At 35.0% G+C, this 15991-nt stretch overlaps 1 protein-coding gene across 1 annotated transcript in view; it reads left to right on the top strand.

Annotated features, from left to right (window-relative positions):
• Positions 1 to 11842: 11842 nt before the first annotated feature.
• Positions 11843 to 15991, top strand: part of LOC129894182 (CBS domain-containing protein CBSCBSPB3-like) — a 28394-nt gene continuing 24245 nt past the window's right edge. The window contains exons 1-4 of the mRNA XM_055969741.1: positions 11843 to 12301; positions 13985 to 14153; positions 14674 to 14806; positions 15253 to 15423. Coding sequence (XP_055825716.1) covers positions 12159 to 12301; positions 13985 to 14153; positions 14674 to 14806; positions 15253 to 15423 — 616 coding nt within the window. The 5' untranslated portion in view covers positions 11843 to 12158. The remainder of the gene's footprint in view (positions 12302 to 13984; positions 14154 to 14673; positions 14807 to 15252; positions 15424 to 15991) is intronic.

The following is a 15991-nucleotide window of genomic DNA, read 5'->3' as shown; positions in this document are numbered from 1 at the left end:
CAGTACCAGTCATCACACGACCCATTAGTGGCCTGAAGAATGCATTTGTGCCTACCGCTTCATCTGTTGGCTGATCTGCAGCAGCAAACAGATGATCAATATGAGCTAATGCTGCGAGCATGGTGGGGATGGAGCCAGTACTAGCTAGCCCACTCAGGAATGTCATGATCTGCTAGGCCAAGATTGGATTCAGAGGGGGGATGCCAGTAGCCTCAGCTTGGGTACCCTCCTCTTGTTCTGCCCACTCTTGTTCCTCTCCATCTTCTACCTCCCCCTAAAACTCATTTTGGGAGCTAGAGGGGTCTCACCTGCTAGCACCTCCTTAATAGGGACCTTTACTCTGGCAGGTGCTGCCTTCTCTCTGCCCCTGCCTCGCCTACCTCTCCTTTCTCTCCCTTTTTCATGCCCTCAAACGGCTGGCTCTTCTTCAGGCCCAACTGGAGCTACTGGCCTAACACCGTTGTAATGTGTGTTAACCATCTACGGACAAGAGAGTGAAAGAAATTAAAAACCAATTTGGATCACAAGATACCAATTGGAACCAAGTTATAGCACAAAAGAAGGAAAACGGTGAAACTACTCCTAAAATCTTGTAGTCTCTCAAAGAAAAGTACAGACGTTTCTGTACCGTTCCGCAAGACTCTACTAGACTTGTTTTGGTATGAAGAGATCAACGAACCCAGGCTCTAATACTAACTTTTTCACCACCCCAACCCACCGTGACTGGCACCCACAATACTTATTCCAGTGGGAGAATTATTTAACAGCCCAACAACAATAATCGCAATAGGTACACAAGCTTAAAGATGCGGAAGCAAGTTTAAATGAAAGACAAGTGTTGAGTTCCCATAAACTCAGAAAACTAACTAGTTATAACCTCTATTGTGCAGAATTAAACACCCCTATAAACTGAAAGTCATCATACCAAAACTCTAAACTAACAAGTCTAGAACAGGAGTACAACTCCAAATAGAAACCAGTAATAAATTGAAACCTTGTCTGAACACCTAAGTCCTGAAAAAGAAAAGGACTAGAATAACGTAGAGTCCACGACAGCTTGAAGGAATAGCTCACCCTTGAACTCGAAGACACGATCACTCCTCTGGATAAGGTCTTTCCGCAACTGGCTAAATATGTCATTTACTCAAAAAAAGGCAAAGCAAGTGTAGTATCAATACATAAAAGATAACGGTGTAATGGTAGGATCACGCGGTTAGCCAGTAAGTGGATCATAGATAAGTAAATCCAACGCAATAGGCATATATATATATATATATATATATATATATATATATATATATATATATATATATAATAAGTCAACAACATCTGAATATCACAACTCAATGTCTTCCACATGCTATAATTTCACACTAGGGTCCTCTCAAGGGACCTACAAACAATCAACTTTGTGTCGGAATGTGACACCCGATCCAAGTATGTATCAGAACATGACATCCGATCCAAGTATGTGTCGAAACATGACACTCAATCTAAATACGTGTTGAAATGTGACACTCGATCTAAATTATGTGTCGGAACATGACACCCGATCTCAAGATATCACAATCATAAGAACATTCAATGTTTACAATATTTATACCACCAAGAACAGGTTTATCACAATAACAGATCACCAAGTGATCATTTCAAGCATAATCTAGCATGTTTCCCTATTTATATACACACATAAATATCATGAAGCAATTTAACAAGTATATGAAATACATACGAAAACTAGACCATTACATACATCAAATTCAAGCTTTCACAACCTTACAATGCAAGAGCTTTCTCTTTCCGAATTTGTTCTTCTTGTTCTTGGTCTAGAAATATTAAATACATATCAAGGATTAATACAATGGCCTAACAATTAAGAAATATAACACAATTTCATTCTGTAGGCCAAACTCATGATCTTAATCTTACCCTAGAGCTATTTCCCACTATAGATTTTCAGTACCAACCTTCTCCCAATGATTACCACCCATACTTCTAGTTTCTAAGAATCAAAGTATGAATCTAGGGAGTAAAAACCTTACCTTAAGCGTGAAAATTCATGAAAAATCAATGGAAATCGCCCTAGATCTCCTCTTGAGGTTTTAGAAACTGATTGTTGCAGAAAAAGATCATTTCTGGTTTTTTTCATGATTTAAGTCGCGACTGTCTTGCCCTGGCGGGATACGTGGAAATAGTGAGCTCAGACTTTGTGCTTTAAGCCCCCATTTCTCAACACAACCCTTCCAAAGACGCATTAAAATTATACCATTCACACCAAATTTAATTTCAAGAGTTTTACTCGCCCGAACGTGATTTCGCGAAGCCGTAAATGCTCCATATCATCTTGGCTATCAACCTGTCTAATCAAATTATAAATTTGACCTTCCATCATTCACGTGATCACCCTAGACTTTACCTGACTCAAAAATCGTCCAAGTCTAGACTAGGATCAAATTTTTCAAAGTTACTACCCGAAATGTTTTGGCCAGAAATCCTTCCTCATTGACATATCCCTAACGACAGGAATAGGTCGTTACATACTCTTGTGTCCAATTTCAACATAAGGTAAGTAAATATGATTTAAAAGAAAAAGAAAATGTAAATTTGTAACTTTATTCAACAATGACTTCTACTTTAATTTAAAAATTCGAATGCTAGCAAAATTATGCTAATGAAAATGATAAACATAGAATTAAAAAGAGTAATACGAAAAATTACATAGAATCACATGAAGTAAAGGTCGAGAATGAGAAGGAAATAAAATTTAAATAATAAAAAATATATTTTTAGCAAATATTAACATAATAAGAATTTACAAAATCAATAAAAAATAAATTAAAATGAAAAAATAAAAATAGAAATAAAAGGAAGAAATTAAAAAGTAATTAGCTTGTAAATACACCATGTAATTACATCAATTCACAGCCTTTTCTTAGGAATTGTAAAGTGTAATTACCCCCTGCCAATTACACTCAGTTACCTACTGACCAATCAATTACATGGTCAACCAAATATGCCAGATAGTGTAATTACATCCAATTACACCAAATTCAATTACCATGGTGGTTTTCCAAACAGGCCCTAACGAAATTCTCAAGAAACACTATCATGGAGACTCAATTCATTCACAAATCAATCTATCATAATCATGGGGCACATGGAAAAACTAATTTCATACTTTAGTTTAGCTTTACATACCTGGAATGAAGACAATCAATTTGACAAGAAATTGCTTGAATCTTTTGAATCCTGGTCTCTTTTCCACTCCTTAGCCCTAGGTCTCTAGTTAGAATGCGTAGAATGGACTTAGGAACATTTAGAAACTCTTTTAAGGTCGAAAATGAATAATATCAGTCGTGGGTTAAGTATAGAAGGGATGGAGAAACGATCAGAATGCCCCTCCTTAAAAATAAAAACAGGTAAAAAATTTGGTCTATGGGGGAACAAGTGAGCGACGCGGACATGTTCCCTCATAGTTCATTTTTTTTCAAAAAATTTTCCAATCGAACTTTAACTCCGTAGAAAATAACTAGGATAAAATTAAGTGCAAATCCGTGGCAGGTCCTCAACGTGGACCTGTCGCCCACTCCTCTGTTTTCCGTCTCTTCACTCCAAAAATTTATCTTTTGATTCGGTTGCCCTAAAATTCAACCGAGATCACTTTCCCACATAATTTTTCCCCTAATAGATATTTTGGCCTCATATTGACCGAAAAGGTTAAGGATGTTGCATTGTGCGAGCGTTCTTTAGTCTAGGGATATTTTGGTAATTTTAATGGGTGTAACAAGTTACCTGGATTTGATTTTGCACAGGGATGAATAAAATTTTCAAATTTTGAATTTTGATTCGATTGAGTGATTTAGGGGGGGATTGAGAAATTTAGAAGGAAAATAAGTGGATGTGATAAGAGAGAGAGAGAGTGTGTGTGTATTGCTTTGTATAAAAGGAGAAAAAGGATACTAAACATAATATTTTCAGAGAATAATAAGAAGAGACGGTTGTAGCTTTTAGAGACTATCCTCTGCAGCTGTAGCTATGTGGAACTTATAGTCATTTTCTTAAAATATAACTGTTTTCCATAATTAATTTAAACAATAGTTATGAAGCATAATTAACTACTAATATTAGCTTGGTTATGTAATTTTCTCTTTATTATACTAGTAGTGATAGCTCAGGCAATGCTCGAACCCAACAAAAATAAAGTTATATTTTTATATTATACATTATAGATAAAACTATATCAAAATGGCCAAAAATTGAGATTTAAAGAATAAAATGAAGAAATTGAAAGATAAGAATGTAGCCACCACACTAATATTATGATCTAAATTTTTTGTATATCAAGACAAAATAAGCATGGAGAGTATGTAGAGACCACCAAATATCTGATGGAGCTATAGAGCAACCATGAGAATGTTATTATTGTCCTACTCCACTCAACCTTTTCGCAAGAATATAGTTTTTGGCATTATTGTTCATCCAAACCATCAGTATCATATAGAAAATCTCCTATTAAATCATTTACTATATATCATTTTCATTCTCCATTCCCTAGTCAAATTTTGAATTAATACATCATCATCGACCAACAGAGAAATAAAGAGAGATATGAAAATAGAAACAGAAACACAAAATATTCTTAAAGCGGAATACTTTTTAGACCTATGCATGTTTAGATTGATCCGCATACGATAGAAAACAAAGTTATAAAGATAATTGATGAAAATATTCATATTATTTATTTCAATATTGAGTTGGTAAAGTTCTATACCCATTCAAAGTAAATCAAGAAAGAGGAATCACCTAAACTTGTCTTGTTTAATAGCAATTGTAAATTGGATAAGATATGTATTGGAGTTAAGAACATATAGCTCATCCAATTTGTTATCACAATTTAAAAAGTAGTAAAAACATACGTTTGTTGTAACTTTTTACCAAAATAAAAAATTATCTTCTAATGACTAAATTTGTGAAACTGATTGAATAAAAAGTCAGTTAAATCAAATCAATCAATCAGTAAAATAAATGTCATGTATAGTCTAAAAGAAAAAGAAAAATGAAATTGTTATCCTTTAGAGAAGTCTTCCATCCTCTGTAATATCAGAAATTGCTATGAAATAATTGAACAACATTTTTAATTATTATGTGATGAGTGTTTACACATTATAGTTGTAATGTATAGTACAAAGAAAACATCCATTAGGGTATCTTAAAGGTGAATAAGAAAACAATCCACATGTACTCAGTAGGTTAAGCCGACTGAGTATAAGAAATTAATGAAACTTATGAAATAAACTAAGAAACACTTCCACCTGCATACAGAAAAGTCTCACTCTAGCTAAGGTGCCACCAATTTATATAGAACGACGTGATTAAAGTAAACACATAAGTACGATTTATATCACAGTTAATCAGCTAAGTCAAGTATCATAGATATCAATGTAATACAATGTGAAGATGCAATGATATGATAGTACGGTGGAATCAAGGCTGTCGCGCAACTTCTGTATACACCTATCGAGCTAAGGCTTCTAGACAAGGATCCATGGGGGACTCGCAGTCCATATATTGTATCACATCTCAAAATCTCTTCAACTTGCCACTTATCACGACCCAGAAACTAAGGTTATGATGGCACGCATCCCAACCCGATCTCAATGCATAAGATAAAAAGTAAAATCATACGAGACTCCAAAAAGGAAGTCAGGCCACAATAGATACGATAAAAGGGCAACAACAACGAATAAATTCTCAAAACCTAGTGTCATAAGTGTAAAGAGATCTAAATACACAACTGAATCTGAATACACATTTTAAGTCTCTGAATATAGAAAAGACTAAAACACAAGATGGACTAGCAACGATCTGGATCCCAAATTCTCACCACTGATCCGAGAATAGTGTACCCATTGTAATCAACTACCGTTGAATGCCCTGGCTAGTATTTGCATCAAAAAGGGACAGAAGTAGGGGTGAGTACAATCAAGATGTACTCAGTAGGTTTAACCGACTGAGTATAGGGAATTAATCAAAATCTATGAAATAAACTAAGGAACGCTTCCACCTGCACGCAGAAAAGTCTCATTCTGACTACGCTGCCACCAATTTATATAGAACAGCACGAGTAAAGTGAACACATAAATACAATTTAATATCACAGTTATACAGATAGGTCAAGTATCACATGTATCAATGGGATGAAATGTAATATGATGATGCAATGATGTAATGATACGGTGGAATCAAGACTATCACACAATCTGTCGTTTACACCTGTTGAGTTGTGCTACCAAGCAGGACCCATGAGGGTCTCGCAGACCACATACCTCATCACAATCTCAATGTATCAACTACATCTCCACCCAACTTATGACCAAGGAATCATGATACTAATATCTCATTCACTTGGTACCTATCTCGTGGTCAAAGATATAAAACATGTCACATTTTCTTTCTTAAAAGGGTTTCCACTATTCTCAACTTCCCAATGATCAATAATAGTATGAATGAGGATGAATGCAATCATAATATATAAGTTATGGAGGTAATATTCAACTCAACATGTAGTATAAGGTTCAAAGTTCTCAAAACTCAATCTAAGCATGATATTCACCCTTAATAGACAATAATGGGAAGGAAATATGTCAATTAAGTGTTCACCCTTTTTCAATAATATACCCCTACTCAGGCATGCTCAAAACCCTCAAATCAACCCTCAGACGGGCATTACCAGTCAAATAACCTCTACTCATATCTACTTAGTCAAGTAATAGATTACACAATCTCAATCACAGATAAAATATCAGATAAAACCCCCACACGAGCTACACAGCACATATAATCCCCCACACGGACATCACAATATCAATTATCAGTCCCAAACTACACTACGACCCCATCCCAAAGTCTACAACATAGAATTTAACTAATTACCCCAACTCAACCCTAAGAAGGATAATCAAACCTACCTCAATAGCTGAAACCTCCCTCGAACACCTCCACCGGATGATCAACTCTCGAATTCAATGCCCAGAATGACAACACACTCTCAAGAATGAAATATACGTTTCATAAGGAGTCAAATGACACCCATATTGATGGGTTTTGAAAACGGAGGTAAAATAGTCTAAAAATTAATTAATTTCAAAAAGGGTCGAATATGGAAATTTCTTGCAAAATCATGCTCTACTAGTAATTAGAAACTCATGGTTGAAAAAACAACAAAAATAGAGTTCAAAACGAGTTAGAAATCACTATTTTCCTTGAATTCGGGTTAGAGAAAAAAAAAGAAATTTGGGGTTTGAAACTAAAGATTTAAGAGTTGAAATTACCCAATAATTAACGAGAATAGAAGATTTAAGGTAAAAAAAATCACTTACCCAATACTTTTCCTCGAAAATCCCTTCTCAAATCGCCTCCCCAAGCTTCAAGAACTCAAAATGTGAAAAGTGGAGGTTTTCCCAACCTTTACTGTTTCATGTCTAAAATGCTCTCCGCGAACGCGGACATTTAACTCTGCGAACGTTGAGCTCTCTGGAAAGATCCTCTGCGACTGCGGAGAAGGGAAAAGCTGCACACCACGAACGCGGACACACTTTGTGAATGCGGAGAAGGAAGTGTGACTACACCAGATAGCAGTCCAACACTTACAAAAATTCTCCGAACGGACCCTCGAGATTTGTTCGAAATTCCATACACACAAACTATATATGCACTCCTACTAAATTCGAAGTTCCAGACTCAATAGAACTATTGGAATTCGAACTCGATGTCTCCTTGACCCAAAATCCGTTAAGTCAAAACTAAACTAGTTTTGGCATTTGAAATACCCAAAATACCCTTGAAACCTCTAAAAATTACAATGAATCCATTTCTAGCATTAGAATCACCCTCCCCCCAAACCATTGGAATCATCAGAAATCCAATCTCTGTCTCCGAACTTAATTATTTGACCAAAGTCAAACTTAACTCTTTTAAAACTAACTTTCCAACTTGAGACCTCAATTTCGCATATCAACCCCAAATTTGTTTCCAACAACTCTCTTAGACTAATTTCCACATTTTGGAGCTGATGGAACTGACGGAATCCCGTTTCGAGACCTATAGCTCTATTTGGTCTCGAAAACCACTTTTTCACAACTTAACTCTATAGAACTCAAGAATTTGCCCATTTCACTATCTATTAAGACTTTAACACATTCAACCATACAAACTAAACAAATAATACCCGGGGGTACAAATGATAGGGGTAAAATGGTAATTTCGCACCAATTTCTGAAAATAACCCTCAAAGTCATTATACCACCTAGCTCGTGGTCAAGGATCAATAAGGTGTCATATTTTCTTTCTCAAAAATACTTTCACAATTCTCCACTTTCCAAGATCAATGTTGTAATGAATACATCACAATACATATGGCATAGAAGCAATATTCTATTCAACATGTATAGACAAGGTTCAAGTTCTCGAAACTCAACCTAAGCATGATATTCACCCTCAAACCCTCAATAGATAGCAATGCAAAGGAATTTTTATTAAAATAAATGTTCACCCTCTTTTAGATACAACTCAGTACTCAATTATACTCAAAACCCCCAACTAAACTCCTCAGGTGGGCATTTCAAGTCAAATAACCTTCTCACATCTCTATCATAATTAAGTCATGAATAACACATTTCCAAAATAGATAAGATAGCAAATAAGGCCGCCACACGGGCTACACAGTATAAATAAGCCCCCACATGGGCATTGCAAATAATTTATCAGTCTTATTCTATACCACAACCCCATTCCAAAGTCTACAACATAAGATTGACTAATTACCCTATCCTAGTCTCAAGAAGGATAGTGAAACCTACCTCATTTGTCGAAACCGCACTCGAACACTTTTACCAGACGAACAACTCTCGAATTCAACATTCAAAATGACAACCCACTATCAAGAATGAAACATACACATCATAAGAAGTCCAATGACACCCATATTGCAAGGATTCAGAATCGGAGATAAAATAGTCTAAAAATTGATTAATTTCAAAAAAGAGTAAATCTAGAATTTTATGATAAAATCACATTCTACTAGTCATAAGGAACTCATGGTTGAAAAACCCATTAAAATAGGCCAAGAAACAAGGTAAAAATCATCATCTCTTTTATTTTGAAATTGGAAAGAAAATCTCCAAGAACCCACATTAAATTCATAGCTTTTGGATGGTTTTAGAAGACCAAATTAATGAAAAATGACTTAGGAAGGAAGATGAACTTACCCCAGTGAAATTCCTCTAAATTTTGACTACATTTAATCACCTCTCCTAGAGCTTCCAACGAGAGAAAATGGAGGAGATGGAAAGATTTGGAAAATTCCTGAAGTTACTATTTTAGGGATGCGATTTAACCCTTCGCGATCGTAGGCCACTAACCCTCGCGATAGCGAAGCACAAAATGCTTTGTTGTCGCAAACGCAAGGAATCAATCGCGAACGCGAAGCACAGACAGGCTACCCTTCTCGATCGCTGGCTTCAACCGTGATCGTGAGGAGCAATAGAAGTAACTCTTCGCGAACGCGAGGAAGAGGTCGCGAACGCGAGGAAGAAGAATACCTGCACTAGAAATCAGTATTTTCAAACTCAAAGTCTTCGATCGAACCCTCGGAATTCGTTCGGAGTCTCGTATACACAAACTATAACTCTTACTAGATTCGACGTTTCAGACTCAATGGAACCATCAAAATTCAAATTCAAGGTCTCCATGACCCAAAACTTGATAAGTTGCAACTAACTTTGAACCTCAAAAAGATCAAAATGAGCTCTGGACCTCCAAAAAATATAACAAAGCCGCTCCTAGGATTGAAATCATCCACTGAAACCAACGAAATTATCAAAAATCCAATCTGAGACTCCGAACTCAAATTGTTTACCAAAATCAAACTCGACTCATTTAAAACCAAACTTTCCAACTTAAGACCTCAAATCTACGTGTCAACCTCAAATCTGATTCCGACAACTCTCCTAGACCAATTTTCACATTCCGAAGCTGATGGAACTGATGGAATTTTGTTCTGAGGCCCATAGCTATGGTTGGTACCGAAAACAACTTTTGAGCCACTTAAACCATTAAAACTCACAAACTCACTCAAATCACAACCTCTTAAAAATTTATCAAAACCAATCAATTAACACTCGAAAAAACTAACGAGAGGGATAAAATGGTAATTTCTTAAGAATTTCCAAAAATGACCCTCAAGGTCATTACATTCACTAACACATCAATATCAAAGTTCTCATTCTTAATGTGTGCCACGATTAAGACAAAGTACAATTAATAATTTTGATGGTCAAAATTTTATAGACATCTTCCGGCATTTAATGTGAAATAAGAGGATCAACATATAAACTATTGGTAAAAGCTAGGTAAACTGAATCTATAATTATGATGAATTCATGCATACAAATATATATAAGGTTCATGTAATAAAACATTCAATGTAATAAGACATAAAACTATAAGGATTAAGCTCAAAAATCTTATTTTTTGTAGCTTCTGCAGTGAGACAGAAAAAGATTTTGAATATTAGTCTGGAAATCATCATCCTTAAAATTGCACGACAACTTTTTATTCAATTCTTTCCACCTTTTCTCTCTGTATGTTTTTTTCTGTCCAAACAATCTAGTTTTGTCACAATAAGAAGTATAGCAAAGAAAAAAAAATCAAAAGAGAAAAAAATATGCTAGACCTTAGACTCTAGTTCATGATTAACGCCACTTACAAGATTTAAAGGAGTCCTAAATTTTGTGCAACCAACTGAGAAATCATTAATAATGCAAAAAATCAATAGAATCAAGTAAATGCAGCAACACAAAAATGAAGTAGAATAGTAAAAAAGCAATGCTCAAAAGAACCAAAGACAACAAAATTAAATTAAAGATGTACATAATAACAAATTGAGAAAGTAGTCACCAACCACACAAATAAGTAAAGATTAAAATTTTTCCTCTCCATAAAAAGAAGGCAACTCCAAGCTTTTCAAGCCTAAAGTTTTAAAATATTTCAAGAATGTTTAGCCCACAATTTGATATTGATTGAAGTCCTTAAAATTTCATTTTACGTTTTGTTTACGTTGCGACGAGAGAAGTCAATTTTAACATTAACAAATATGAAACATAAAAGATTAAAAGCCATCTTCAAAGATTGTTGCCTAATTTTGGTACACATATAAAGGCAAAAGAATAATGGTGACGAAGAAGAATCAAACTGTGATTCCAATGAAGTAATAACAAGGATGATTCTGAAAGACCAACAAAAAACAACGATTGACGAAAACAATAAAAAAAAAGTGAAGTAAAAGAGTTTTTGAGACAACAGAAGTAAACGAATCCAAGAGGTCATTATAAAGCTATAAGGAATAGAAATTTATGTGCTAAACTGACAACACATGCTGATAGATTGTTGGATTACAAATTTTACCTCATGATAAATTCCAAATATAGCCTCTTGACCCAAAGCTTCTCACTATCCTCTCTTATATTATAGAGTAATTTGGACTCGACATACTCATTAAGAAAATAATAATTAACATGATCATTTTATCATATTATCCCTATTAATTAATGTTTAGTAGTAGATTTTAGAAAATAATTTGAAAACAAGTAATTACTGTTAAAGGTAAAATATAAAAAAAATAATTATTTTTTCTTAACATGTAAAAAATAATAATAACAAATAAAAATAAAAATTTATTTTTGAAATAATAATTAAATAAAAGTGAATAGACACAATAATTAAAAAAAACAAGTAGGACATATAAAATTTTACTGCAACAACCATCCACGTACGGTGTGGTGTAAGGAAAAAAGAGAAGTTAAGAAAAAACTACCATTCATGTCTGCGTATCACAAAATAAAGAGGGCGAGAGAGAGCAGAAGAGAGGGTTTGGGTTAGGGCACGGCAAATCTTCCCACCCCACCTCTCAAGCCCTTTCGAATTTTTTCTTCATTTTAACAAATCCAGAAAGCAGAATTGCGCGTTCGACGAGAAAACCCAAAATTATTCAATCGTAGATGCATGCCTTATTGCTTCCTTAGAAATATTTCCTGAAAATCAAATTGTATTTTCATCATTATGCGTGTGTAAATGTGGCTTTTGGCATAAATTCTGGAAATATGAGTAGTCAAGTGCCTCCAGCGCCCAGGCGGAATAGTTTGGTACAGAAACGAAACATTTCAACTTTGAAGAAATCTGTTAATCAATCTGACAATGCCACCAATCCTACTAGCCAGAGCAAGCCTTCTTCTCCACCTCACTCGTAAGACACAAAAATCTCTTTCTTTTGTATGTTTTATGTCATTCTTGCAAGTTTAGCTTTTCTCGAATTTTCATATAGAATTTTGGTTATCTATTGTGGAAGTCAACCCCTTTTCCTAGGGGTCACACTATTTTTTCATATTTTTCTTTCATATCAATCAGATATCGAATAGTGTACAGCGTTGAAAGGCAGTGCGGAAGTCAAGCTCTATTTGCTTTTCAGATTCCAGTGTTTCTTATCGGGAAGGACGTAATCTTTTTTTTTTTTCATCAGAAATTTGAAATAATAGTTTTTTGTGATTCAAAGTTGGTTTCGCTTCTCTACAATGAATGGAATGGTATGATCAACTTACTGATAGAACGGTGTCTGCACTTTATTGGATATACATGTGAACTGTAGCAAATGTTCTTGTTTCAAACACCTTCTTTGCTCAGGTTACAAGCTGCAACCTTATCCATCAGGTCTCTTTTCAGAGGCTTACCAGATGCAGCTTATCATCTGTCTTTTCTAATGATGAAGTTATAGGTGTTCATGGTTCGGTTTGGTTTGGTTTTCATCTAAACCAAAAGCAAACCAATTATGCCGGTTTGTTAAATATACAAATCATACCAAATATTTTCAGTCTTTTTATTTCAATTTTGTTGGTCTTTTTGGTTTTATCTTTTCACATGTAATACAAATAATTTCATTCAATCTACTAGAGCTAAAGACACAATTTCTCACACATCAGTATATACTTAGTAAGAATAGAACAAATTGGTTGACCTGTGATCTATTGAAACATCTATATCTGAGAAAGTTCACTGTAAGACATGACAATTATTCACTTTCGTACATTAAAACAACAATCTTACAGCTGTATAAATTTTCAAACTTCTCTAACTTAATAATTAAAGCAATAAGTATGTCACTTCCCAATAACTTCAATATATAAGAACAGAAAAACTCAAGAAAACATAGTGAATATGCTTATACAATATGTTGGGTAGATTGGGTACTCCCATTAGATGCAAGGAAGCTAGAACATGTTGGCAAGAGCACGAAGGGTGAAAACAGGTGCAAAAAGACTTAGAATACCCATTGCATCATTTGAAATATGTGGCTCGAGAGAAACATGAGATGCTTTGAATGAAGGCCAGAGCATATTTCTTTTGTAAAGCTTAAATGCTTACAAAATCTATTTAAATGTTCAGAAAGCATGACACAGTTTTGGGAAATCTTTTTGAATCTTTGAGTCAATGGGGAAACGGTAAATTCTGATCTTTTGTACTTTCTCTTACCTTCTCTGTACTATTTTAATAATATCACCTTTACCTTTACAGAAGTTTCACCAAATTTGAAAGAGAACTTTTGGTAACCAAAGAATAGTTGTTTGGCCTGTCTATAGGGGGAATGATATAGAGGCTGTTTGGATTGGCTTATAAGCTGCTTATAAGCTGTTTTCAGCTTTTTTTGAGTGTTTGGCTAACCAACTTAAAGTCATTTTGTGCTTAAATAAGCCCCAATAAATAGTTGGGTTTATTTGGATGAACTTATTTTAAGCAGTTTATAAGTTGAAAACTGCTTATAAGTCAAAAAAAAAGTAATAGGCTAATAATTTACATAACATTAGTGTGCTTCTTACTATTATGCATGGTGGTGGATACATTTTATGCATCTGGATGCTCACATGTGTTCTTTTAGGTCTGTTGCTGGGGAGAGAACAGTGAAGAAGCTGAGGTTATCGAAGGCACTGACAATTCCGGAGGGAACCACCGTGTCTGAGGCATGTCGGCGGATGGCAGCGAGGCGAATTGATGCTGTTCTACTGACTGACGCAAATGCCTTACTCTCTGGCATAGTAACGGACAAGGTCTTCTGCAAATGATCATTTTCTTGCTCCCTTTTTCTTTTTTCATTTTATGTTATTTGCTTTGGTGAATGCATTCACATGTTTGGTGTACTGCTTTATGTGAATGATTTTTATATTCTAGTGTGTATATGACTGCATAACTTATTTGGTTCAAGAAGAACAAAACTGATAAGTAGACCAGGAGGCTGTTATTTCTATTTTTCATTTTTTTTTTACTATTTTGTTCTAGATATGGTAAACCCCAGCTCTCCTCCCCAAACCCAAAACCCAGGAGTCCGATGGTGTCTTTTTCCCGCTTTGCCCTTGTTAACAAGAACCCCCAACTTCACAACAAGGCTATTTCTCCCTTATCCATGAGTAGACTAGAGAGTTTTTAGACTATTAAAATGAAGGGTAGTGACGACTCGTATGGAAGGTACATTTATAAAAGTAAAATTAAAGACACTTATAGAAGCACTGAAAACTAGTTGTTTCTCACTTTCTTGTCTTATTAATTTTTTACATTCGAATTTCTGTGTAGGATATTGCAACTAGGGTTATAGCTGAGGAGTTGAGGCCTGAGCAAACAATTATTTCGAAGGTCATGACCAGGAACCCCATTTTTGTGACTGCAGATTCGTTGGCTATTGAAGCCCTTCAGAAGATGGTGCAAGGTGTCTTTCTTGGCATGTTGAATTTGGATTTTCTCTCTCGCCCATTAAAAAATAACGGAAATCGCAACAAATGTTCATAGACCTAGACCTAGTTCCATCAATGAATTATTTTAGAATTGATTTAGCGGGATTAGTATTGCCTTTTCCATTCCTGTGACTAGCATGAAAAGTGTGAAGTAGCAGTTGAAAATGGCACAGGACAGGGCATATTGCTTTAGTTTACGAAATTGGAAGCTGCTTGTTAATGGACTTGTCTTGTACTTGAGATACATGTTGATCTGGTGTTAAACCTGCTAGATCATTAACACTAGTATTTCTTTTTCCTAATAGAACTTTTAGATCCTATATTCAGTGTTTATTTACAAACTTCTACCTTGTAGTAATCTGATAAGAGACTTATTTCTTTGTTCTGATTTTTATGTTATCTTGTTTTGCTATTTCAACAGGTAAATTCCGCCATCTCCCTGTTGTGGAAAATGGTGAAGTTATTGCATTGCTGGATATTACAAAATGCCTTTTTGATGCTATATCAAGGATGGAGAAGGCTGCAGAACAGGGAAGTGCAATTGCTGCAGCTGTTGAAGGAGTTGAACGACAGTGGGGGAACAACTTCTCGGGTTAGTTGTGCTCCACGTGGCAATACTACTTAGTGAAAGAGTTAGTTGCTGTGTTTATGTACCAAAAGTTAATATTATGCGTTGTCTATTAAGGCCTCTATTGATTTTCTCTATCTACAATAATAATCTTTTCAGTTTTCCCCTGTGGTATGTCAGCTCTGACCAGACTCATAAGTGTTCCATTGGTAACTTGTTGCTTGTCATGGATGGGTAATCAAGATCACTCTTGAGAAATTTAGCTGAAAATTCTAGCTTCTACTAGATGAAAGCAAGATTTGGGAGCATATCAAACAAATTTGTATCCGCTGTTCAGTTTTATTATTTATTGCAGGAGAGTTGCTAAGTAGTAGATAGCAATTGATACTTAAGAGTAGGCCTGGGCAATGAACTGAGTCGGCTCAGGGCTCGGCTCGCCTATATTTAGGTCAGCAATTTAGCTTGCCTCGTTTAAAGCCGGCTTGCCTCAGCTCGTTTGGCTTGTTTTGGTTATGTAATGATTATCTTAAAACTAAAATTCATCCATTAGTCTTAATTAAGTTAGCAAAATGTCAATTCAATAATTGTTATT

Source organism: Solanum dulcamara, chromosome 7, assembly GCF_947179165.1.
Source record: "Solanum dulcamara chromosome 7, daSolDulc1.2, whole genome shotgun sequence".
NCBI lineage: Eukaryota > Viridiplantae > Streptophyta > Magnoliopsida > Solanales > Solanaceae > Solanum > Solanum dulcamara.
Note: the sequence above shows the minus strand (reverse complement) of the source record. Positions and strands in the feature narration are given on the sequence as shown.